The sequence below is a fragment of the Pseudophryne corroboree genome, chromosome 7 (genome assembly GCF_028390025.1).
Source record: "Pseudophryne corroboree isolate aPseCor3 chromosome 7, aPseCor3.hap2, whole genome shotgun sequence".
Classification (NCBI taxonomy): Eukaryota; Metazoa; Chordata; class Amphibia; order Anura; family Myobatrachidae; genus Pseudophryne; species Pseudophryne corroboree.
Genome location: NC_086450.1, coordinates 94,790,740 through 94,814,126, shown reverse-complemented (window position 1 = coordinate 94,814,126; position 23,387 = coordinate 94,790,740). Strand labels below are relative to the sequence as shown.

Sequence of the window (23,387 nt, the reverse complement as noted above, 5' to 3'; positions counted from 1 at the left end):
GAGTACATCAGCAGACAGCATTACTGTAGAAGGCCTGCAGCAATTTACACCAAACTTGGTACACATCTGACTTACAATCTGGGAACAAACTCTGTGGGGGTTATACACCCCTACCACCCTAGGGGTGGGACAGCAGCACAGAGAATTTCAGGAGACAGCATAACTCCAGAATGCCTAGACCAATTTACAACAAACTTGCTACACATATGACTTACAAGCTGGGAACAAACACTGTGGGGGTAAGACACCCCTAGGGTTGAGGCAGCATCACAGAGTTTTTTAGCAGACAGCATAACTCTGGAATGCAAGGACCAATTTATCCCAAACTTACTACACATATTACTTACACACTGGGAACAAACACTGAGGGGGTAACACACTACTAGCACCCCTAGGGGTGGGCCAGCAGCACAGAGTATATCAGGACATGCATGATATGTCAGTGACGACAGGGCTGCATGGGACAAGGGCAGTGACATGATGTGAGGAGGGGAATGGAGGTAGCACAAACCCACACACTGAGAGTTATATAGTGGAAGTAGCATGGTCCCCCAGCAGCACATTGGGTTTTCATTGCATGTTTAAGGTTGCCCTCTGCCTAGGCAGCGTAGCTGCTAAGGCAGATTGCAACACACCATCTTTTGGGTTGCAGCGGCTGCGTGTTGTCCGGGCCGCGCCCCCCGCAATGCCGTCCCCAAAACACTGATGCGATGCCCCGCCCCGCAAATGCTTCTGCCTGTCAATGAGGCAGAGGCGTTCGCACATGATATGTGGTCACATCTCACTGTGTGCGGACGCACAATGCGGCTTCTACGCGTACGCACACTGCACAGGGCTTCAGCATGCAAACGCTATCGGAGCAACGTTCCATGTTGAATTAGGCCCTTTTATTGGATTTTTCTGAAGTGGTTAATTTGTATAAGTTTGATGTTTATTGGGCTCCATATATACAGTATATATTTGTATAAATTAACTGAAACTCAAGATCCTTCATCTCCCATTTAACATCATAATCTGACCCAAATCTGCAACCACTAATTAAAAACCTTACACCAAATCTTAACTGCACGCTGCCTCTCTCTTTTAAAAATGTTTACCTTCACCTCCCAAAATTGAAGCCGACTTCCAGTTCATATAGTCTGGGACCCAGTCGGAAAGGATCCAACATCAATTGAATAGACCCTAAAATCCCTTACCATGTTCATTGGTGCTGTCTCCCTGTGATCCGTGTATTCCCTGGCTGCCTGCAATATGCCTGATCAGAAGTAAAAAAGCAGTCTGGCTGCATGGGCATGGCCATATTAGTTTCTGATCACATGACTAGCCTATGGCCTCTGACAGCACGGTAGCGGCTAGTTCCTCTTCAGTAAACTGAGGTGAACCATGGAACATACCATTTGACCAGTGACGGCCAGGGAATGAGCAAATTCGGTCTGCTAGCACTTTCAATATCCACGTGAACATCTATTCCCTTTAGCAACCTGGTGGCAAGTGAAGCGAGCTGAAGTGAAGTGAGCCGATGAGGGTATAATTTGTGTCCCATGTTCTGTACCTTGCACCTCCCCCTCTTCTCTCAGGGCAGGTGGTATTTCCCTTGGATGATCACAGTTTACAGAAGGGGTTATAGACACAACCCTGACAGCACCCTATTTAAGCCTGCCTCTGTCAATTCCTCATTGCTAGAACAACTCACTTCCTAGTAGAGGTTCACCCTGGCATCTGCATGTGTTAGTTCTCCAGTCCCTGACCTAAGGATCAACCCCGCACCTAGTGTTAATCCGGTGTTGGTGATTGCACTACAAATGTCCAGTCTCAGTTCACTTCAACCTCAAGTTGACCATAGGGTTCTGGCTCAGATCAACTTGAAAAACCCGAAGCGTGTCAGGTGAATGTTTATAAATCATGGAAACATAATTGGGAGGATATTTGGGACCAGAGAAAATCTCTACAAAGAGGTGTCAGAATATTTAGCTTCTTGTTTAAAGTATCAATAAAGGGTCACATTTTTTGAATCATTTGGTTGCATTAACCATAGAATAGCTATAGAATCTGTCCAGGTTCATAAGTATATAATTTCATAATGGACAGCACTACCCAGCGCCTAAAAATTATCCTATTAAATAACACCTTGACTAAGATCATAGCTACAGTAATAAAACGGGTTCACTACGGTATGCCGGCGGTCGGGCTCCCGGTGACCAGCATACCGGCGCCGGGAGCCCGACCGCCGGCTTACCGACAGTGTGGCGAGCGTAAATGAGCCCCTTGCGGTCTCACTGCGCTCGCCACGCTACGCGCGCCACGCTATTTTATTCTCCCTCCAGGGGGGGTCGTGGACCCCCACGAGGGAGAATAAGTGTCGGTATGCCGGCTGTCAGGATCCCGGCGCCGGTATACTGTGCGCCGGGATCCCGTCAGTCGGCATACTGAAGGCCACCCTAATAAAACATGTGTTACATGCTTATCCCAAAGAGACCCTGACCAACCAAGGCTACCCATTTACTTGAAATCATGAAGGGAATGTGCTAGTTACTTAAGGTGACTTGCCTCAGAACATTTATATATTACCCCCAGACTAATGGTTTGGGAGAGAGATTTAATAGGACTCTAAACATTATGGGGGAGATTTATGAAATATTGGAAAGAGATAAAATGGAGAAAGATAAAGCACCAACTGATCAGCTTCTAACTGTCCTTTTTCTAACACAGCCTGTAACATGACAGAAGCTGATTGGTCGGTACTTTATCTCTCTCCAAGATTTGAAAAGTCTCCCCCTTTGCTGTAATTTATTTTTGAGGAGTTCCCCAGCTGTCTAGTGGGGGTGTGGATCATTGGGTCGACAGTAACTAGGTCGACAGTCATTAGGTTGACCACTATAGGTCGACAGTAACTAGGTCAACACCTGAAATAGGTCGACATGGTCATTAGGTCAACATGGAAAATGTCGGCATGGAAAAGGTCGACATGAGTTTTTTTAAATTGTGTTGTTTTCTTCATAAAGTGACCGGGAAACCCCAATTAGTGCACCATGTCCCCTCGCATGGCGAGCGGGCAATATGCCTTGCTCCGCTACCGCTGCACTCGGTAAAGGTTACAATTCCCAATCATAGTCCACGTGGATCGCAAAGTACGAAAAAGTTCAAAAAATCTAAAAAAAAACAAAAAACAAGTGACCATGTTGACCTAATGACCATGTTGACGTAATGCATGTCGACCAATAGTGGTCAACCTAATGAGTGTCAACCTAAGTGTTGTCGACCTAAAGACTGGATACCCTCTAGTGGATTCCCACTGTTTGATTTTGTAGATGGCAGATGTGCAGTTAAAAGAAAAAAAAATATGTCCAATGGGTAAAGGCCACTAGATATATATGTAAGACAAAATAAATTAAAAAGTCTGTTAACCAGGGAACAGAATAACTGAAGGGTAGACTAGCACTTTGGGTTGCACCATCCTCTCCAGCAACCTTGGTGTCCTTACTTCCCAAAGCAAAAACATTGAAAGCTTAGTCTAAGGTTTATCTGAAGCCAAAGAGCTTGTTATGAGGACTAGGAAGACATTTTCAGAGGTACCTAATGAATTATCAGTGAAACAACATGACATAATTAATGAGCCAGAGATGAAAGATAATTTCAGACCCCATAGGATAATTTAGGCTAGAAGAAAAGGAATAAAAAATATACCAAAGTCAGGAGTAATAGAAGACAGGGTGAGAAAAGGACTATCTTCTCTATGCTGGGACTGTTTCACTATAAGGTGTTACATGAGGCTCCTGCAACTCTCAATAGAATGATGGACAAAATGAAAATATCCTATATAGCAGAGTGGTCGACGGGCACATGCAAGGAAGGGGATAATCTCCTGCGATTTGGGAGCTAGTTCCACCACATCCTCATATGGAGCTGAGTTTGGACCTATAAAGGGACTCCAGGTAAGTCTCTTGTTGGCTAGTGTTTGGAGTGGATGTTATGACCCACACATCTGCACTGAAGAGCCTGTTGTCTACAGCAGTTCTGTACATACCCTTTTACTCCTGTACCTGTGTGCTGTGCCATGCTCTGCTGTTGTTTATTTCTTATTGGACTTGAATATAAACTCCTGCTTGGAGATTTAAAGCTAGCCCACTACAACCCATGGACAGAATGCTGATGTCTATGTACATAATGTAATTATCCATAGAATGAACTGGCATTCACTATCACTGAGGGCACAGGAGGTATTACATTCTATCCTATAGGCAGGGTTTACAGCCAACCCAATTGTTATGTAGGAAGATGTAAAGTACCTGGGTTACAAATTTGGAAGAATTAAAAAAAACCTCAAATTAATAAGATGAATTCCAAACTAGCCCATGCCTATGAAGAAGAGACTTCCCTGGTGTCATGGACTACGCTTATACAGAATATATTCACAAGAAAAGGAGATAGTCACGAGTCATCCATGATAAAACAGAATCCAAATGCAGAAAATGTTTTTCAGTCTTTATAAATGGCTTTATTCTTAGCCAGTGATAGATACTAAAAAACAAACAAAAAAAACAACCGAATTGAACATCAGCGATAGGATCCCCACCCTACGCTCCCAGAAATATTTAAAAAATAGGAGCAATTGGATGAAAAGCATCAGATGATATGGGTAAGCCAACTTCCTAATTTATAGGCCAACATAGGCCGTATATAGTGGAGGTTGGCGGTGCTCCCCTGAGCCAGGCAAACAGAGAAGATACATATAGAGAAAGAAGACTTTTTGGGAGGGGGCACGCTTTAACATTTACTATCAGCAGAGTTGTGTGTGCACAGATGGGATTAGTTAAAACTTAACTTTTATTCTTTCATAAGCATAAAAACTGTATGCATATGTATCTTCCCAGTAATAGATACACCAGATTCCAGTGAGTTTATAGTGCTAACTGCTACCTCAGATGTACAGTAGGTAGAGCAGCAATTCTGTCCCAGGACAAATTTGGGGAAGAACATCCAGAAAACTCTCTGAATTTAAAACGTAATGCACATGAGATTTAATATGCCATTGTAGAAAAAGAGGAATTGGAAATGACGCATCATTAGATATGACCTGTTATACCTCTTTCACACAGAGCCGAGAACCTAGGTCATTGTTGGGGCAAGCTGGTGCAAGGTGGGTACCAGCTCTTTGTCAGAGGGTAAATCCGGGTCTTGCATCCCGGGTCCATCCCGGGTCATGACCAGTGTTATTTCCAGGGCTGACTGCAGTGTGAAAGGCAGACCCGGTCATGCCTAAATGGCTGCCAATTGGCTGGCTCAGGAGCGCTTGGGGATGATGTCATCTCCAAGCGTCCTGTGTGAGCACCAAGCATCAACGACCTGGGTCCCGGGGCGGTGTGAAAGGAGTAAGTATAGCTGAAGCCCCAACTCCAACTCGTGTTCAGTATCCCGGGTCAGACATGGGTCAGAGTTGGGGCTTCAGTGTGAGAAGGGTATGAGAGACACTTTACTGACCATGCCCCATAGAGGTACATGGATCGTATGTGCGAAAATAAGAAAAAGTGGGTTTGTTAAGTGGTAGTTTCTGCCAATACAAAATGCTAATTTACAGAAGATCACGGGCCTGAAGGCAGCTAGTGAATGCAGATGCTCTGTGATGAGTGCATTATTCTGACCCTAAGGCCAAAACAAGAGGGGGAACATGGGGCAGATGTACTAAGCCTTGGAGAATGATAAAGTGGAGAGAGATTAAGTACCAACCAATCAGCTATTGTCATTTTTTAAGCACAGCCTGTAACATGGCAGTTCGGAGCTGATTGGTTGATACATTATCTTTCTCCACTTTATCACTCTTGAAGGCTTAGTACATCTCCCCTCATAAGACATAAGTACCATAAGTGACTGTATATACAGTATATGCGTGTCCCATATTTCTGTCTTATGTGTTGCAAAACTTCACAGAATTTTTATATGTATTGGAAAGCTGTCTTTGCACTTTGTTCAAATCAAGAAAGAGCTGGTTTCAGGCTTCCTGCGGTGCATGGAGGAGAGTAAGCATTCCTCCATTCCTATTAGGCAGGTTGTGGTCTTTTGTCCAATCACTGACCTGATGGGCTGAGTTACAGACCGCAGCTGTTGTGTTGAAATAAGAGCGAGAAAACAGAGGCAGAGAGAGAGAGAGAGAGAGAGAGACTCTGATCTGTAAGCTGACAAAGTTTACTCATGTGATTATTGTTTTTTGTTACTGGATATTGGGTACTACAGCAGAATAGGGAAACATTTCATTATTATTATTATCCTTTATTTATATGGCGCCACAAGGGTTCCGCAGCACCCAATTACAGAGTACATAAACAAATAATCAAACAGGAAAACAGCAACTTACAGTTGATGACAGTATAGGACAAGTACAGGGTAAATAAACATAGTTACATCAGCAGATGACACTGGAATAAGTATCAGGTGGCAGAAGACTGCTGGATTTGGTGCAGTTGAAGATTATTAAAGTAAGAAAGGATAAGCACGAGGGAAGAGGGCCCTGCTCGTGAGAGCTTACATTCTAAAGGGGAGGGGTAGACAGACAGGGGTGACACAGTTGGGGTACATTTCATGGTTTAGTTAGAGTCACACAGGCTAAGGATTTACTTTTTTCTGGGTTTTTTTTTCTTCCTTTTTTTGCAGCAAGCAGTGTGTAGTATCTATGAAGATAGTTTATGTGCATTAGCTAGATGAGGTAGCGTACCTTTAAAAATCTGGCTGCACAGATGAACACTGATCAGGTAGTAGAAGGAGATAGAAGGACAAGGAGAAGGAGAAGGAAAAGAGCCATGTGGATTTGATGTCTGTCTGTAACCATGCAAGTATTACTTACCAATAACTAATAAAATACATAATCTTCATACTGTATGATTCATTGAAATAAAGAGACGTACATCAAGATATAACACAGTGCACAATAATACTACCCGCAGGCAGAGCCGGATTAAGGGGGGGGGTCACAGGGGGTACATTACCCTGGGCCCCCCTGCTGCCAGGGGCCCCACAGTTCAGTGTGCAGCTGCAGTGCAAAGTGCACCACAAGCTGCATAAATTCCAAAAAAAGAAGAGGGAGAGGGCAAAGGGGTGGAATCCGAGCCGGGGGGCGGGGCTACACAGCACTGCTTTCAGTTTCACTGCAGGCAGCATGTGAGAGTCGTGAGGAGGGAGGAGAGAAGGCAGTAGGAGCAGCTATAAACATGTGTCCACAGCCACCCAGTCAGTGTGTGATAGTGAGGTAAGAGGGAGGAGAGGAGCACTCTAGAGTATATGTATAATATGTGTATAAGTGTGTGATTGTTTGTGGTAGGTGTATATGTTTCTGACTGTGTGTGACAAATGTATATATGTGTATAAGTGTGTGACTATGTTTGTGAATGTATGTGTCTGTGTGAATGTATGTGTATAAGTGTGTAACTGTCAGTGTGTAACAGTATATATGCATGTGTATACGTGTGAGACTGTATGTATGCTTATGTGTGTTTATATATATATATATACATATACTGTATATATATATATGTGTGTGTGTGTATATATATATACACATTTATTTCTTTAGTGTGTGTGTGTGTGCGTGTGTGTGTGTGTGTGTGTGTGTGTGTGTGTGTGTGTGTGTGTATAGTATACGAGTATGAACGCATGCATTTCCTGCCAACCATCACGTTTTAGTGGGACCGTCCTGCTTTTCGGGTACTGTCCCACGTGTGGGCTGGAGAAAAGGTGCGGATGGAATGCTCCCACCTGCTGTATGAATGATGCTGGGGGCAGCACAGCAGCTGGGGAAGTGATATGCATGCCCCCTGCGTGAAGTGAAATTTTTGCGTGACGTGTGTCCATGCTCCCTGTTTATGTACACACAGAAGGCTTGCGCACCATGGCTCTTATTGAGATGTGGATGAGTAGCGGCTCATGCAGCAAAGTACCGATGTTCAGTACTTTGTGCATGGACCAGACCCGTACTGCATGTGCGCAGTACGGGTCTGTGGGGACAGACATAAAGCAGCATCAGACTGTCAGTGATTGACAGTCTGATGCCATTTGGGGGCAGCGACGGCCTCCATTTCTCCAAACAGGTGTGTCTCCGGGGACACAGTAGGCCAGGCTCTCTGTCAGAGGACCGATATTTCCTGGCCTCTTGGTAGGTATTGTGTTGGCCGGCTTGCGCAACCCCTTGGGTCATGCAGCCAGCCAATGCTTGTCGGGATTTAGGGGGTTCGGGATGTAGCCGTCGGTGACCAACTAAATCCCCATCCTTGGACATAGTTTGTATCAGTAATGCAGCTGGGGGGCATGACGCCTACTGCTGCATTACCACATTAGTGCTGTCGCTGCTGCTTTTATGTAAGCAGCAGCGATAGCTACTCCGTCCATATCTGAATGAGGGCCCCCCAGTCTTAAATGCCCCGGGCCCCCCAAAGCCTTAATCCAGCTCTGCCCGCAGGACAATTGCACCCTACTTTATGGAGGAAATTTAATAAATGTTGGGTTGATTGGCGACTAGAAACAGATGGGCATGTGCATGTGCACTAGAGAGCTAAAAGCTTTCAATGTGTGACGACATCTTCCTGAAGATGTCACTGGAAATGTGCTGGAGAGACTCGTTTCCTGGATGAAAGGGGGGCAGCGCACACGGACCCCTGCCAGGTCCCTCCAGCAAGCCCAGGACCAGGTAATCGGTACATGCCCCCACTCTTGGCGCCAGTGCAGACAGACAGTGGTGAATATCCCATTAGGTACATGCCTAAGGCCACCACTTTTTTGGGGGGCGGCACTTGGATGCTTGTGTCAGCCCAAATTGTTCACGTAATGGCAAAATATTTCCACGGTACTGTACCATATTCCATCTTGAATGGAGTGTAAATGGAAATACATAAACATACAGCCCATATAAGCTGTCCTACTTAGTAAATATGTATACATTATTAAAAGGGAAAAAAAATCATAGTAAGTGGCTGTTTTCTATTATTCTGTTAAATTGGCTATCACCAAATGAGGGCTTATAAACATTGAATGAAAAAAATAAAATTAGGCAGGCGGGGAGGGGGGGGGGGGGGGTGCAGCCATTACTGTTGTGTCTTGGGGCGCCTCTCCTCTAAATCCACCCTTGCTGACACTTGGTAAATCCACGTTTGTTTCTATTACTGCCTGCCGTATGCTGATGTCACAATGTCTGTCTATCTATCTACACAAAAAATTATAATATATGTAAAAAGAATTGTAACTAAAACTGTATAAGAAGAATTTTATCATAACTTGGACAACATATATAATTGCCTCTAGTTTTAATCTTCCAAAAGAATTATATCCACAAAATGTGTTTTCTAACATAATATACTGTAATAATAAATATCCTATGTAGGCAGAGCATCATCTGTATTTAAAATATATGGAGTGCATGCAAGTTAAGTGAACACCGATGTTATCAGTGAAACAATAAAAAATAAATAATAAGAAAATATTACTTTGTCCAGGTGTTTGTAAGGATCTTCTGCATCAAATTTAAAGATTATTTCATTTTTAAAACGATTTCGAAATTCTTGCTGTTTAACCTAGAGGAGTAAAAAAAAGGGATGATGGAAAAGAAAAGATGATCTATCGATAATCACAATATAACACAGGTTTTTTTTATTTGTGCTATTTATTACTTATATTGCAGCTTCTAAATTATTTTTCTCTCTTGACACAGTTTCAAAATAAATAAATGTGAAATGATATTTAAATTGCGCTGATCTCGCAGGTAATGCTCACATGCCGAATGAAAACATTTAAAATCTATATTTTGATCTGACGAGAGTTTTTACAGTGTTTGAATTGGAAAGAGATTAGACATAATTGAAAATAAAAGACACACGAGCCTCACTAACATTTTACTGAAGTGGGCTTCAAATTATCAGATCCATCCAGAGTGCATTACCAAGAAACATTGAATTGTTATCTAAGACACTCTTTTTTCTAAGAGTTTACAATTTCTCAGTTCAGTGAAGCTCAGCTCCAGCCTGTTATCGGGACAAAAAGAGAAAAATCATTTGCTTCAGAGCACAGAACTGATCTCACCTCAAAGAGGACACATTTCCTCCTGATAACAGATACTTCATTTGCCTGCAGAGGAGACACTTCATGCTTTACTATAAATGCAATCTTCTTCAGGTTTTTCCACCTCTCTGGCAATTCCTACAAATGGAATGGAGCAGATATAGTTTACCTCCGTGCATTCTAAGCTTGGAATCAATAATGTGAACAGAACATTTTATTCATACACACCATGGCCCTGGAAAATAAAATATCTTGACAAAACAATGGTTAAGAGCATCTTCTACGTGAATTACGGTTATGATCTCTTGTTACTAATTCTGGCTGAATCCCTGCTTCTAAATGTGAAATGTAATAATTCCTCAGCATCTGAGCATACACCTACAATAGGGTAACTTTCAAGATCCTGGCTGTCGGGATCCCGGCAGCCGAATTTCCAACGCCGGAATCCCGACACCCGGCAGAACACTGACGCCGGAATCCAAAAATGTCAGGATCCCAACGACTGAATCCCGACACCCGGAATTCCGAAAGTAAGTATAACCAGGAGGATTAGGGTTAAACTGCAGGAGAGGGAGGGGGTGTGCTTTAGCCCCAGAAGTGCCAATGGGCTGGTGGTCCGGTCCGGTACACAGAGAGCCGTGAAAGCCGCGCACAGCTCCCAGCTCTCTGGTTTGTCCCCCGCTGCCGCTGCCCATTGTGCCCCGTTGCTAAGCAATATGGACTCGCGGCACGCCCCCATTTGCAGTGTCCACGCGCCCCTTTATAGTTGCGCGCACGCATGCACGCGGATGCCAGAGCGGGAAAGAGGGCCTAGTCCATCCCTGCTAGGACGTTAGGGTTAGACTGTGGTAAGGGAAGGTTAAGGGTGTAGGGGGAAGAGTTTGAATGCTTAACTCACCCCTGTCATGATCTTCAGCATTTGGATGCCGGCGACAGTATTCTGACTGCTGCCATCCCATCCGCCGGGATCTGATACCCAACCATCCCTAGCAGGCGATGAACAATAACAGCACTTGATTGTGAGTGCACCCTTACCATTTGCGCCACTATTGCGTAGTTAAAGCATGTGCAGTTTTGGTAAATATCCTCATTCTGGACACATATCTGTACAGACAGATAAGGCCACCAGTGGATATTGGACAAGCAGGATGATTCAGTTTAGAAAAATTGATTTTGGATATGAATAGGTTTTTTCGCATATACACACAAACAAAGGAGTGAGCAATTAAGAATAAAAACATTCACCAAGCTCATTTGCATCTATACACCTTGTCATACATAGGGACTTATGTGGAGTGGGACGCAATTTGCATTTAATTCCAGATGTTAAATGTGTTCCGGAAAATACAAAAAAGCATTTCTCTAACGTCCTAGAGGATGCTGGGACTCCGTAAGGACCATGGGGATAGACGGGCTCCGCAGGAGACATGGGCACTTTAAGAAAGACTTTGACTCTGGGTGTGCACTGGCTCCTCCCTCTATGCCCCTCCTCCAGACCTCAGTTTGATACTGTGCCCAGTGGAGACTGGGTGCATTTCAGGAGCTCTCCTGAGTTTCCTGTAAGAAAGCATTTTTGTTAGGTTTTTTATTTTCAGGGAGCCTGCTGGCAACAGACTCCCTGCATCGAGGGACTGAGGAGAGAGAAACAGACCCACTTCTCTGAGTTCAGGGCTCTGTTTCTTAGGCTACTGGACACCATTAGCTCCAGAGGGATCGGTAAGCAGGTCTCACCCTCGCCGTCCGTCCCAGAGCCGCGCCGCCGTCCTCCTCGCAGAGCCGGAAGAAAGAAGCCGGGTGAGTATGTGAGGAAAAGACCCATCTGAGGCGGCAGAAGACACTTGAATCTTCACTGAGGTAACGCACAGCACTGCAGCTGTGCGCCAGTGCTCCCCTTCACCTCACACACTCCGGTCACTGTAAGGGTGCAGGGCACAGGGGGGGGGGGGGGGGGGGGCGCCCTGGGCAGCAATATGAACCTCTCTTATGGCACAGATATGTATATACATGTACAGCTGGGCACTGTACATGTATACAAAGAGCCCCCGCCATGTATTAAAAAAATTGAGCGGGACAGAAGCCCGCCGCCGAGGGGGCGGGGCTTCTCCCTCAGCACTCACCAGCGCCATTTTTTCTCCACAGCACCGCTGAGAGGAAGCTCCCCGGACTCTCCCCTGCTTGACACACGGTGACAGAGGGTTTTAAAGTAGAGGGGGGGCACATAATTGGCGCAGATACATAAACAGCGCTGCTGGGTAAACATTAATTTACTGTGTTTTTCCTGGGTCATATAGCGCTGGGGTGTGTGCTGGCATACTCTCTATCTGTCTCTCCAAAGGGCCTTGTGGGAACCTGTCTTCAGAAAAGAGCTTCCCTGTGTATGTGTGGTGTGTCGGTACGTGTGTGTCGACATGTCTGAGGTTGAGGGCTCACCTAAGGAGGAGGGGGAGTTTATGAATGTTAGGTCTTCGTCCGCTGTGCCGACGCCGGACTGGATGGAGATGTGGAATGTTTTAAGTGCAAATGTTAATTTATTGCACAAAAGGCTAGACAAAGCCGAAGCTGGGGCACAGTCAGGGAGTCAACCCATGCCTGTCCCTATGTCGCCGGGACCTTCGGGGTCTCAGAAGCGCCCACTATCCCAAATAGTTGACACGGATTCAGACTCCAGTGTCGATTATGATGATACAAAATTACAGCCAAAGGTGGCTAAAGGTATTCGATATATGATTATCGCAATAAAAGATGTGTTGCATATCACTGAGGAACCCCCTGTCCCTGACACGAGGGTACACATGTATAAAGGAAAGAAACCTGAGGTCTCCTTTCCCTCCTCACATGAGCTGAACGAAGTATGTGAAAAAGCGTGGGAAACTCCAGACGGAAAAAAAAAACCTACAGATTCCCAAAAGGATCCCAACAGCGTATCCTGTCCCGTCGCAGGACAAGATACGGTGGGAATCCTCCCCTAGGGTGGACAAGGCCTTGACGCGCTTATCAAAAAAGATAGCGCTTCCATCCCAAGATGCGGCTACCCTCAATGATCCTGCTGACCGCAAGCAGGAGGTTACCCTGAAGTCCATTTACACACATTCTGGTACATTACTCAGACCGGCTATTGCGTCGGCCTGGGTTTGTAGTGCTGTAGCAGCTTGGACAGATTCCTTATCAACGGATATTGAGACTCTTGATAAGGATACCATTTTATTGACCCTGGGGCATATAAAAGATGCGGTCTTGTATATGAGGGATGCTCAAAGAGACATTAGTTTACTGGGTTCCAGGATAAACGCTCTGTCTATTTCTGCTAGGCGTGTCTTATGGACCCGACAGTGGACTGGTGATGCCGACTCCAAGAGACATATGGAGTTGTTGCCTTACAAGGGTGAGGAATTGTTTGGAGAGGGACTCTCGGACCTCGTCTCCACGGCTACGGCAGGTAAATCAAATCTTTTGCCATATTTCTCTATCGTCCTAAGTGGATGCTGGGGTTCCTGAAAGGACCATGGGGAATAGCGGCTCCGCAGGAGACAGGGCACAAAAAAGTAAAGCTTTTACCAGATCAGGTGGTGTGCACTGGCTCCTCCCCCTATGACCCTCCTCCAGACTCCAGTTAGATTTTGTGCCCGAACGAGAAGGGTGCAATCTAGGTGGCTCTCCTAAAGAGCTGCTTAGAGAAAGTTTAGCTTAGGTTTTTTACTTTACAGTGAGTCCTGCTGGCAACAGGATCACTGCAACGAGGGACTTAGGGGAGAAGTAGTGAACTCACCTGCGTGCAGAGTGGATTTGCTGCTTGGCTACTGGACACTAGCTCCAGAGGGACGATCACAGGTACAGCCTGGATGGTCACCGGAGCCGCGCCGCCGGCCCCCTTGCAGACGCTGAAGAGAGAAGAGGTCCAAAATCGGCGGCTGAAGACTCCTGAGTCTTCATAAAGGTAGCGCACAGCACTGCAGCTGTGCGCCATTTTCCTCTCAGCACACTTCACACAACAGTCACTGAGGGTGCAGAGCGCTGGGGGGGGCGCTCTGAGAGGCAAATAAAAACCTTATTAGAGGCAAAAAATACCTCACATATAGCCCACAGAGGCTATATGGAGATATTTAACCCCTGCCTAACTTCAAAAATAGCGGGAGACGAGCCCGCCGAAAAAGGGGCGGGGCCTATCTCCTCAGCACACAGCGCCATTTTCTCTCACAGAAAAGCTGGAGAGAAGGCTCCCAGGCTCTCCCCTGCACTGCACTACAGAAACAGGGTTAAAACAGAGAGGGGGGGCACTGATTTTGGCGATATTGTATATATATAAAAGATGCTATAAGGGAGAAACACTTATATAAGGTTGTCCCTATAAAATTATAGCGTTTTTGGTGTGTGCTGGCAGACTCTCCCTCTGTCTCCCCAAAGGGCTAGTGGGTCCTGTCCTCTGTCAGAGCATTCCCGGTGTGTGTGCTGTGTGTCGGTACGTGTGTGTCGACATGTATGAGGACGATGTTGGTGAGGAGGCGGAGAAATTGCCTGTAATGGTGATGTCACTCTCTAGGGAGTCGACACCGGAATGGATGGCTTATTTAGAGAATTACGTGAGAATGTCAACACGCTGCAAGGTCGGTTGACGACATGAGACGGCCGACAATCTATTAGGACCGGTCCAGGCGTCTCAGAAACACCGTCAGGGGTTTTAAAAAACGCCCATTTACCTCAGTCGGTCGACACAGACACAGACACGGACACTGAATACAGTGTCGACGGTGAATAAACAAACGTATTTCTCATTAGGGCCACACGTTAAGGGCAATGAAGGAGGTGTTACGTGTTTCTGATACTACAAGTACCACAAGAAAGGGTATTATGTGGGAGTGAAAAAACTACCTGTAGTTTTTCCTGAATCAGATAAAATAAAATGAAGTGTGTGATGATGCGTAGGGTTACCCCGATAGCAAATATTGGCGTTATACCCTTTCCCGCCAGAAATTAGGGTACGTTGGGAAACACCCCTTAGGGTGATAAGGCGCTCACACGCTTATCAAGTGGCGTTACCGTCTCCAGATACGGCCGCCCTCAAGGAGCCAGCTGATAGGAAGCTGGAAAAATATCCTAAAAAGTATATACACACATACGGTGGTTATACTGCGACCAGCGATCGCCATCAGCCTGGAGATGCAGTGCTGGGTTGGCTTGGTCGGATTCCCTGACTGAAAATATTTTATTCATGTAGAGCATTTAATAGGATGCATTCTATATATATGTATGTGAGATGCACAGAGGGATATTTGCTCTCTGGCATCAAGATAAGTGCGTTGTCCATATCTCCCAGAACATGTCAGGGACACGACAGTGGTCAGGTGATACAGATCCCATACGGCAGATGGAAGTATTGCTGTATAAAGGGAAGGAGTTATTTGGGGGTCGGTCCATCGGACCTGGGGACCACAGCAACAGCTGGGAAATCCAACCTTTTTTACCCCAAGTTACATCTCAGCTAAAAAAGACACCGTCTTTTCAGCCTCAATCTTTCCTTTCCCATGAGGGCATGCAGGCAAAAGGCCAGTCATATCTGCCCAGACATAGAGGTAAGGGAAGTAGACTGCAGCAGGCAGCCCTTTCCCAGGAAAAGAAGCCCTCCACCGCGTCTGCCAAGTCCTCAGCATGACGCTGGGGCCGTGCAAGCGGACTCAAGGTGGGGGGGTAGTCTCAAGAGTCTCAGGGCGCAGTGGGATCACTCGCAAGTTGACCCCTAGATCGTACGAGTATTATCCCAGGGGTAAAGATTGGAGAGTCGAGACATCTTCTCCTCGCAGGTTCCTGAAGTCTGCTTTACCAACGGCTCCCTCCGACAGGGAGGCAGCATTGGAAACAATTCACAAGCTGTATATCCAGCAGGTGATAATCAAAGTACCCCTCCTACGACAAGGAAAAGGGTATTATTTTTCCACACTATATTGTGGTACTGAAGCCAGACGGCTTGGTGACACATAGTCTAAATCTAAAATGTTTTGAACACTTACATAAAAGGTTCAAATCGAGATAAAGTCACTCAGAGCAGTGATAGCGAACCGGAAAAAAGGGGACTATATGGTGTCCCTGGACATCAAGGATTACCTCCATGTCCAAATTTTGTCCTTCTCATCAAGGGTACCTCTGGTTCGTGGTACAGAACTGTCAATATCAGTTTCAGACGATGCCGTTTGAATTATCCACGGCACCCCGGGCCTTTTTACCAAGGTAATGGCCGAAAAGATGTTTCTTCAAAGAAAAAAGGCATCTAAATTATCCCTTACTTGCACGACCTAAAAAGGGCAAGTTCAAGAGAACAGTTGGAGGTCGGAAGAGCACTATCTAAAGTAGTTCTTCGACGGCACGACTGGATTCTAAATATTCCAAGAATCGCAGCTGTTTTCCGACGATACGTCTGCTGTTCCTAGGGATGATTCTGGACACGGTTCAGAAAAAGGTTTTTCTTCCCGAGGAAAAAGCCAAGGAGTTATCCGACCTGTCAGGAACCTCCTAAAACCAGGAAAGGTGTCTGTACATCAATGCACAAGAGTCCTGGGAAAAATGGTGGCTTTTTACGAAGCAATTCCATTCGGCAGATTCCATGCAAGAATTTTCCAAAGGGATCTGTTGGACAAATGGTCAGGGTCGCATCCTCAGATGCACCTGCGAATAACCCTGTCGCCAAGGACAAGGGTATATCTTCTGTGGTGGTTGCAAAAGGCTCATCTATTGGAGGGCCGCAGATTCGGCATACAGGATTTGATCCTGGTGACCACGGACGCCAGCCTGAGAGGTTGGGGAGCAGTCACACAAGGAAGAAACTTCCAGGGGGTATGGACGAACCTGGAAAAGTCTCTTCACATAAACATTCTGGTACTAAGAGCAATCTAAAATGCTCTAAGCCAGGCGGAACCACTCCTGCAAGGAAAACCGGTGTTGATTCAGTCGGACAACATCACGGCGGTCGCCCATGTAAACAGACAGGGCGGCACAAGAAGCAGGAGTGCAATGGCAGAAGCTGCCAAGATTCTTCGCTGGGCGGAGAATCACGTAATAGCACTGTCAGCAGTGTTCTTCCCGGGCGTGGACAACTGGGAAGCAGACTTCCTCAGCAGACACGATATTCACCCGGGAGAGGGGGGTCTTCATCCAGAAGTCTTCCACATGCTAATAAACTGTTGGGAAAGACCAATGGTAGACATGATGGCGTCTCGCCTCAACAAGAAACTGGATCCACAGGCAATAGCTGTGGACGCACTGGTAACACCTTGGGTGTACAAATCAGTATATGTGTTTCCTCCTCTGCCTCTCATACCAAAGGTATTGAAGATTATACGGTGAGGAGGAGTAAGAACAATACTAGTGGCTCCGGATTGGCCAAGAAGGACTTGGTACCCGGAACTTCAAGAGTTGGTCACGGACGACCCGTGCCCTCTACTTCTGAGAAGGGACCTGCTACAACAGGGTCCCTGTCTCTTTCAAGACTTACCGCGGCTGCGTTTGACGGCATGGCGGTTGAACGCCAGATCCTAAAAGGGAAAGGCATTCCAGAAGAAGTCATTCCTACCTTGATTAAGGCAAGGAAGGAAGTCACCGCGAAACATTATCACCGCATTTGGCGAAAATATGTCGCGTGGTGCGAGGATCGGAGTGTTCCGACGGAGGAATTTCAACTGGGTCGTTTCCTACATTTCCTACAATCAGGATTGTCTATGGGTCTCAAATTGAGATCTATTAAGGTTCAAATTTCGGCCCTGTCAATATTCTTCCAAAAAGAATTGGCCTCAGTTCCTGAGGTACAGACTTTTGTTAAAGGAGTACTGCATATACAGCCTCCTGTGGTGCCTCCGGTGGCACCGTGGGATCTAAATGTAGTTTTAGATTTCCTCAAATCCCATTGGTTTGAACCATTGAAAAAGGTGGATTTTAAATATCTCACATGGAAAGTGACTATGTTACTGGCCCTGGCTTCCGCCAGGAGAGTATCTGAATTGGCGGCTTTATCTTATAAAAGCCCTTATCTAATCTTCCATTCGGATAGGGCAGAACTGAGGACTCGTCCGCATTTTCTCCCTAAGGTGGTATCAGCGTTTCACCTGAACCAACCTATTGTGGTGCCTGCGGCCACTGGCGACTTGGAGGACTCCAAGTTGTTGGACGTTGTCAGAGCCTTAAAAATATACATTTCAAGGACGGCTGAAGTCAGAAAATCTGACTCGCTGTTGATACTATATGCACCCAACAAGTTGGGTGCCCCTGCTTCTAAGCAGACGATTGCTCGTTGGATTTGTAACACAATTCAACTTGCTCATTCTGTGGCAGGCCTGCCACAGCCTAAATCTGTTAAGGCCCATTCCACAAGGAAGGTGGGCTCATCTTGGGCGGCTGCCCGAGGGGTCTCGGCATTACAATTCTGCCGAGCAGCTACGTGGTCGGGGGAAAACACGTTTGTAAAATTCTACAAATTTGATACCCTGGCAAAAGAGGACTTGGAATTCTCTCATTCGGTGCTGCAGAGTCATCCGCACTCTCCCGCCCGTTTGGGAGCTTTGGTATAATCCCCATGGTCCTTTCAGGAACCCCAGCATCCACTTAGGACGATAGAGAAAATAAGAATTTACTTACCGATAATTCTATTTCTCGGAGTCCGTAGTGGATGCTGGGCGCCCATCCCAAGTGCGGATTATCTGCAATACTGTACATAGTTATTGTTAACAAATTCGGGTTATATTGTTAAGGAGCCATCTTTAAGAGGCTCTTTCTGTTATCATACTGTTAACTGGGTTTAGATCACAAGTTGTACGGTGTGATTGGTGTGGCTGGTATGAGTCTTACCCGGGATTCAAATTGCCTCCCTTATTGTGTACGCTCGTCCGGGCACAGTACCTAACTGGAGTCTGGAGGAGGGTCATAGGGGGAGGAGCCAGTGCACACCACCTGATCTGGTAAAAGCTTTACTTTTTTGTGCCCTGTCTCCTGCGGAGCCGCTATTCCCCATGGTCCTTTCAGGAACCCCAGCATCCACTACGGACTCCGAGAAATAGAATTATCGGTAAGTAAATTCTTATTATTCCCTCACAATCTAAGAAAGCGCCTCATTATCAAATGCAGTCCTTTCGTTCCAATAAAAGCAAGAGAGCACGTGGATCGTCCTTTCTTGCCAGAGGTAAGGGCAGAGGGAAAAAGCTGCATACCACAGCTAGTTCCCAGGAACAGAAGTCCTCCCCGACCTCTGCAAAATCCACCGCATGACGCTGGGGCTCCCCTGAGGGAGTCAGCTCCTGTGGGGGCACGTCTTCGACTGTTCAGCCACGTCTGGGTCCACTCACAGGTGGATCCATGGGCAATAGAAATAGTTTTCCAGGGTTACAAGCTGGAATTCGAAGAAGTGCCTCATCGCCGGTTTTTCAAATCGGCAATACCGAAACAACCCCTGGAAAGGGAGATAGTGTTACATGCGATTCACAAATTGTGTCTTCAACAAGTGGTGGTAGAGGTTCCCCTGCTTCAAAGAGGGCAGGGGTACTACTCAACTCTGTTTGTGGTTCCGAAACCGGACGGTTCGGTCAGACCCATTTTAAATTTAAAATCCCTGAACCTTTACTTAAAACGGTTCAAGTTCAAGATGGAATCACTCAGGGCAGTCATCGCCAGCCTAGAAGGGGGAGATTTTTTGGTATCTCTGGAGATAAAGGATGCATACCTGCATGTCCCCATATTTCCTCCTCATCAGGCGTACCTGAGATTTGCGGTACAGGATTGTCATTACCAATTTCAGACGTTGCCGTTTGGGCTTTCCACGGCCCCGAGAATTTTCACCAAGGTAATGGCGGAAATGATGGTGCTCCTGCGCAAGCAGGGTGTCACAATTATCCCGTACTTGGACGATCTCCTCATAAAAGCGAGATCACGGGAGAAGTTGCTGAACAGCGTATCACTTTCACTGAATGTGTTACAGCGACACGGCTGGATTCTCAATATTCCAAAGTCGCAGCTGAATCCTACAACTCATCTGTCCTTCTTGGGCATGATTCTGGACACAGACCAGAAAAGGGTTTTTCTTCCGACGGAAAAAGCGCAGGAACTCATGACTCTAGTCATGAACCTGTTGAAACCAAAACAAGTGTCAGTACATCATTGCACTCAAGTTCTGGGAAAGATGGTGGCAACATACGAAGCCATTCCATATGGCAGATTCCATACAAGGACCTTCCAATGGGACCTATTGGACAAATGGTCCGGGTCGCATCTGCAATTGCATCAGCGGATCACCCTGTCCCCCAGGGCCAGAGTATCTCTCCTGTGGTGGCTAAACAGTGCTCACCTTCTAGAGGGCCGCAGGTTTGGCATTCAGGATTGGATCCTGGTGACCACGAACGCGAGCCTCCGAGGTTGGGGAGCAGTCACACAGGGAAGAAATTTCCAAGGACTTTGGTCAAGTCAAGAGACTTGTCTTCACATCAACATCCTGGAACTAAGGGCCATATACAACGCCCTACGTCAAGCGGAGATCTTACTTCGCAATTGACCAGTTCTGATCCAGTCAGACAACATCACCGCAGTAGCTCATGTAAACCGCCAAGGCGGCACAAGGAGCAGAGTGGCAATGGCAGAAGCCACCAGAATTCTTCACTGGGCGGAGAATCATGTAAGCGCTCTGTCAGCAGTGTTCATTCCGGGAGTGGACAACTGGGAAGCAGACTTCCTCAGCAGACACGATCTGCATCCGGGAGAGTGGGGACTTCATCAGGAAGTCTTCGCTCAGATTGTAAGTCGGTGGGGACTGCCCCAAATAGACATGATGGCATCCCGTCTCAACAAAAAGCTACACAGGTATTGCGCCAGGTCAAGAGACCCTCAGGTGCTAACTGTGGACACCCTAGTGACACCGCGGGTGTTCCAGTCGGTATATGTGTTTCCTCCTCTTCCTCTCATACCCAAGGTGTTGAGGATAATAAGAAAAAGAGGAGTGAGAACAATTCTCATTGTTCCAGATTGGCCACGAAGGACCTGGTATCTGGATCTGCAAGAAATGCTCACAGAAGATCCGTGGCCTCTTCCTCTAAGGCAGGACCTGTTACAACAAGGTCCCTGTCTGTTCCAAGACTTACCGCGGCTGCGTTTGACGGCATGGCGGTTGAACGCCGGATCCTAGCGGAAAAAGGTATTCCGGATGAGGTCATTCCTACGCTAATAAAGGCTAGGATGGACGTGATGTCTAAACATTATCACCGAATATGGCGAAAATATGTTTCTTGGTGTGAGGCCAGGAATGCTCCTACGGAAGAATTCCATCTAGGCCGGTTTCTTCACTTCCTACAAACTGGAGTGAATTTGGGCCTAAAATTAGGCTCCATTAAGGTTCAGATTTCAGCCTTATCCATTTTCTTTCAAAAGGAATTGGCCTCTTTACCTGAAGTACAGACTTTTGTGAAGGGAGTACTGCATATTCAGCCTCCTTTTGTACCTCCGGTGGCGCCTTGGGACCTTAACGTGGTGTTAAGTTTCCTTAAGTCACATTGGTTTGAACCACTTAAAACAGTGGAGTTGAAATATCTCACTTGGAAGGTGGTCATGTTGTTAGCCTTGGCTTCGGCTAGGCGAGTTTCGGAATTGGCGTCTTTATCACATAAAAGCCCCTATCTGGTTTTCCATATGGATAGAGCGGAGTTGCGGACCCGTCCTCAATTCCTACCTAAGGTGGTCTCATCCTTTCATATGAACCAACCTATTGTCGTGCCTGTGGCTACACGTGACTTGGAGGATTCCGAGTCCCTTGATGTGGTCAGGGCTTTGAAAATTTACGTGGCCAGAACGGCTGGGATCAGAAAAACAGAAGCACTGTTTGTCCTGTATGCAGCCAACAAGGTTGGCGGCCCTGCTTCAAAGCAGACTATTGCTCGCTGGATCTGTAACACGATTCAGCAGGCGCATTCTACGTCAGGATTGCCGTTACCGAAATCGGTTAAGGCCCATTCCACTAGGAAGGTGGGCTCGTCTTGGGCGGCTGCCCGAGGGGTCTCGGCACTACAGCTGTGCCGAGCTGCTACTTGGTCGGGGTCAAACACCTTTGCAAAGTTCTATAAGTTTGATACCCTGGCTGAGGAGGGCCTCCTGTTTGCTCAATCGGTGCTGCAGTGTCATATGCACTCTCCCGCCCGTTTGGGAGCTTTGGTATAATCCCCATGGTCCTTACGGAGTCCCAGCATCCTCTAAGACGTTAGAGAAAATAAGATTTTAAACCTACCGGTAAATCTTTTTCTCGTAGTCCGTAGAGGATGCTGGGCGCCCGTCCCAAGTGCGGACTACTTCTGCAAGACTTGTATATAGTTATTTTCTTACATAAGGGTTATGTTATAGTTTCATCGGGTTTGGGCCGATGATATGTTGTTCTTCATACTGTTAACTAGATAGTATATCACAAGTTATACGGTGTGATTGGTGTGGCTGGTATGAATCTTGTCCTTGGATTACAAAAATCCTTTCCTTGTACTGTCCGTCTCCTCTGGGCACAGTTTCTCTAACTGAGGTCTGGAGGAGGGGCATAGAGGGAGGAGCCAGAGCACACCCAGAGTCAAAGTCTTTCTTAAAGTGCCCATGTCTCCTGCGGAGCCCGTCTATCCCCATGGTCCTTACGGAGTCCCAGCATCCTCTACGGACTACGAGAAAAAGATTTACCGGTAGGTTTAAAATCTTACTTACGCTACCACACTTGAGTAAATATACTCGCAGGAGTAAATGTAACCAGAACACAACAGGAGTTGTGGTTTCACAGGATAGTATGAAATACTCAAAAATCAGTACACAATCCCTACCCATTAAAGTACATGGTTGGGAGATGTAAATAACAAATAGTAAAGACCCTGTGAGCATGAAAAATACAAATTGAGCAAAACACAAACCTAAAAATGTTGTGTTTCTTAGAGTAAATAATAACAAACATATCAGTTGCTTTCACCATTACAAGCTGGCTAGGAAACACACTTCATTAATGCAGTGATTGCTTATTTCACTGTGATCCTGCAAACAGAACGCAGAAGCTATTTTAAAGGAATATTAGCACGATCAGGGGTAATTAGATGTATTCAGCCAATCAGATGAGGTTGTCGGTTGTTGTCATCATCATCATCATCATCATCAGTTCACAACATGCGTCAGCGGTCGAGCATCTGCAAGTGGTCCGCCTATAGACAGCTGATACAATACGTCTGTTTTGTAACCATGGGTGATCCCCCTTACTGTACTTTGGCCATGTCTAAACAAACCTTACATCCCTGCCCCCTAGAGGTTATACGTGGTACTCCAAGGCAAAGTTGTGTATGGCCCATGCAGTGTGTGGAACAACACATGTTGTTGTTAAA

At 46.3% G+C, this 23,387-nt stretch overlaps 1 protein-coding gene across 3 annotated transcripts in view; it reads right to left on the bottom strand.

Moving 5' to 3' along the window:
• LOC134944673 (dynein axonemal heavy chain 11-like) overlaps window positions 1-23,387 on the bottom strand; it is a 697,358-nt gene that overhangs the window by 633,657 nt on the left and 40,314 nt on the right. For 2 of the 3 annotated variants that reach the window (XM_063933440.1, XM_063933442.1), the window contains exon 1: window positions 1,197-1,333. In XM_063933440.1, coding sequence (XP_063789510.1) covers window positions 1,197-1,205 — 9 coding nt within the window. In that variant the 5' untranslated portion in view covers window positions 1,206-1,333. Of the gene's footprint in view, window positions 1-1,196; window positions 1,334-9,464; window positions 9,552-10,056; window positions 10,174-23,387 lie in introns of those variants that run through there. The other variant, XM_063933444.1, reaches the window with a different exon arrangement.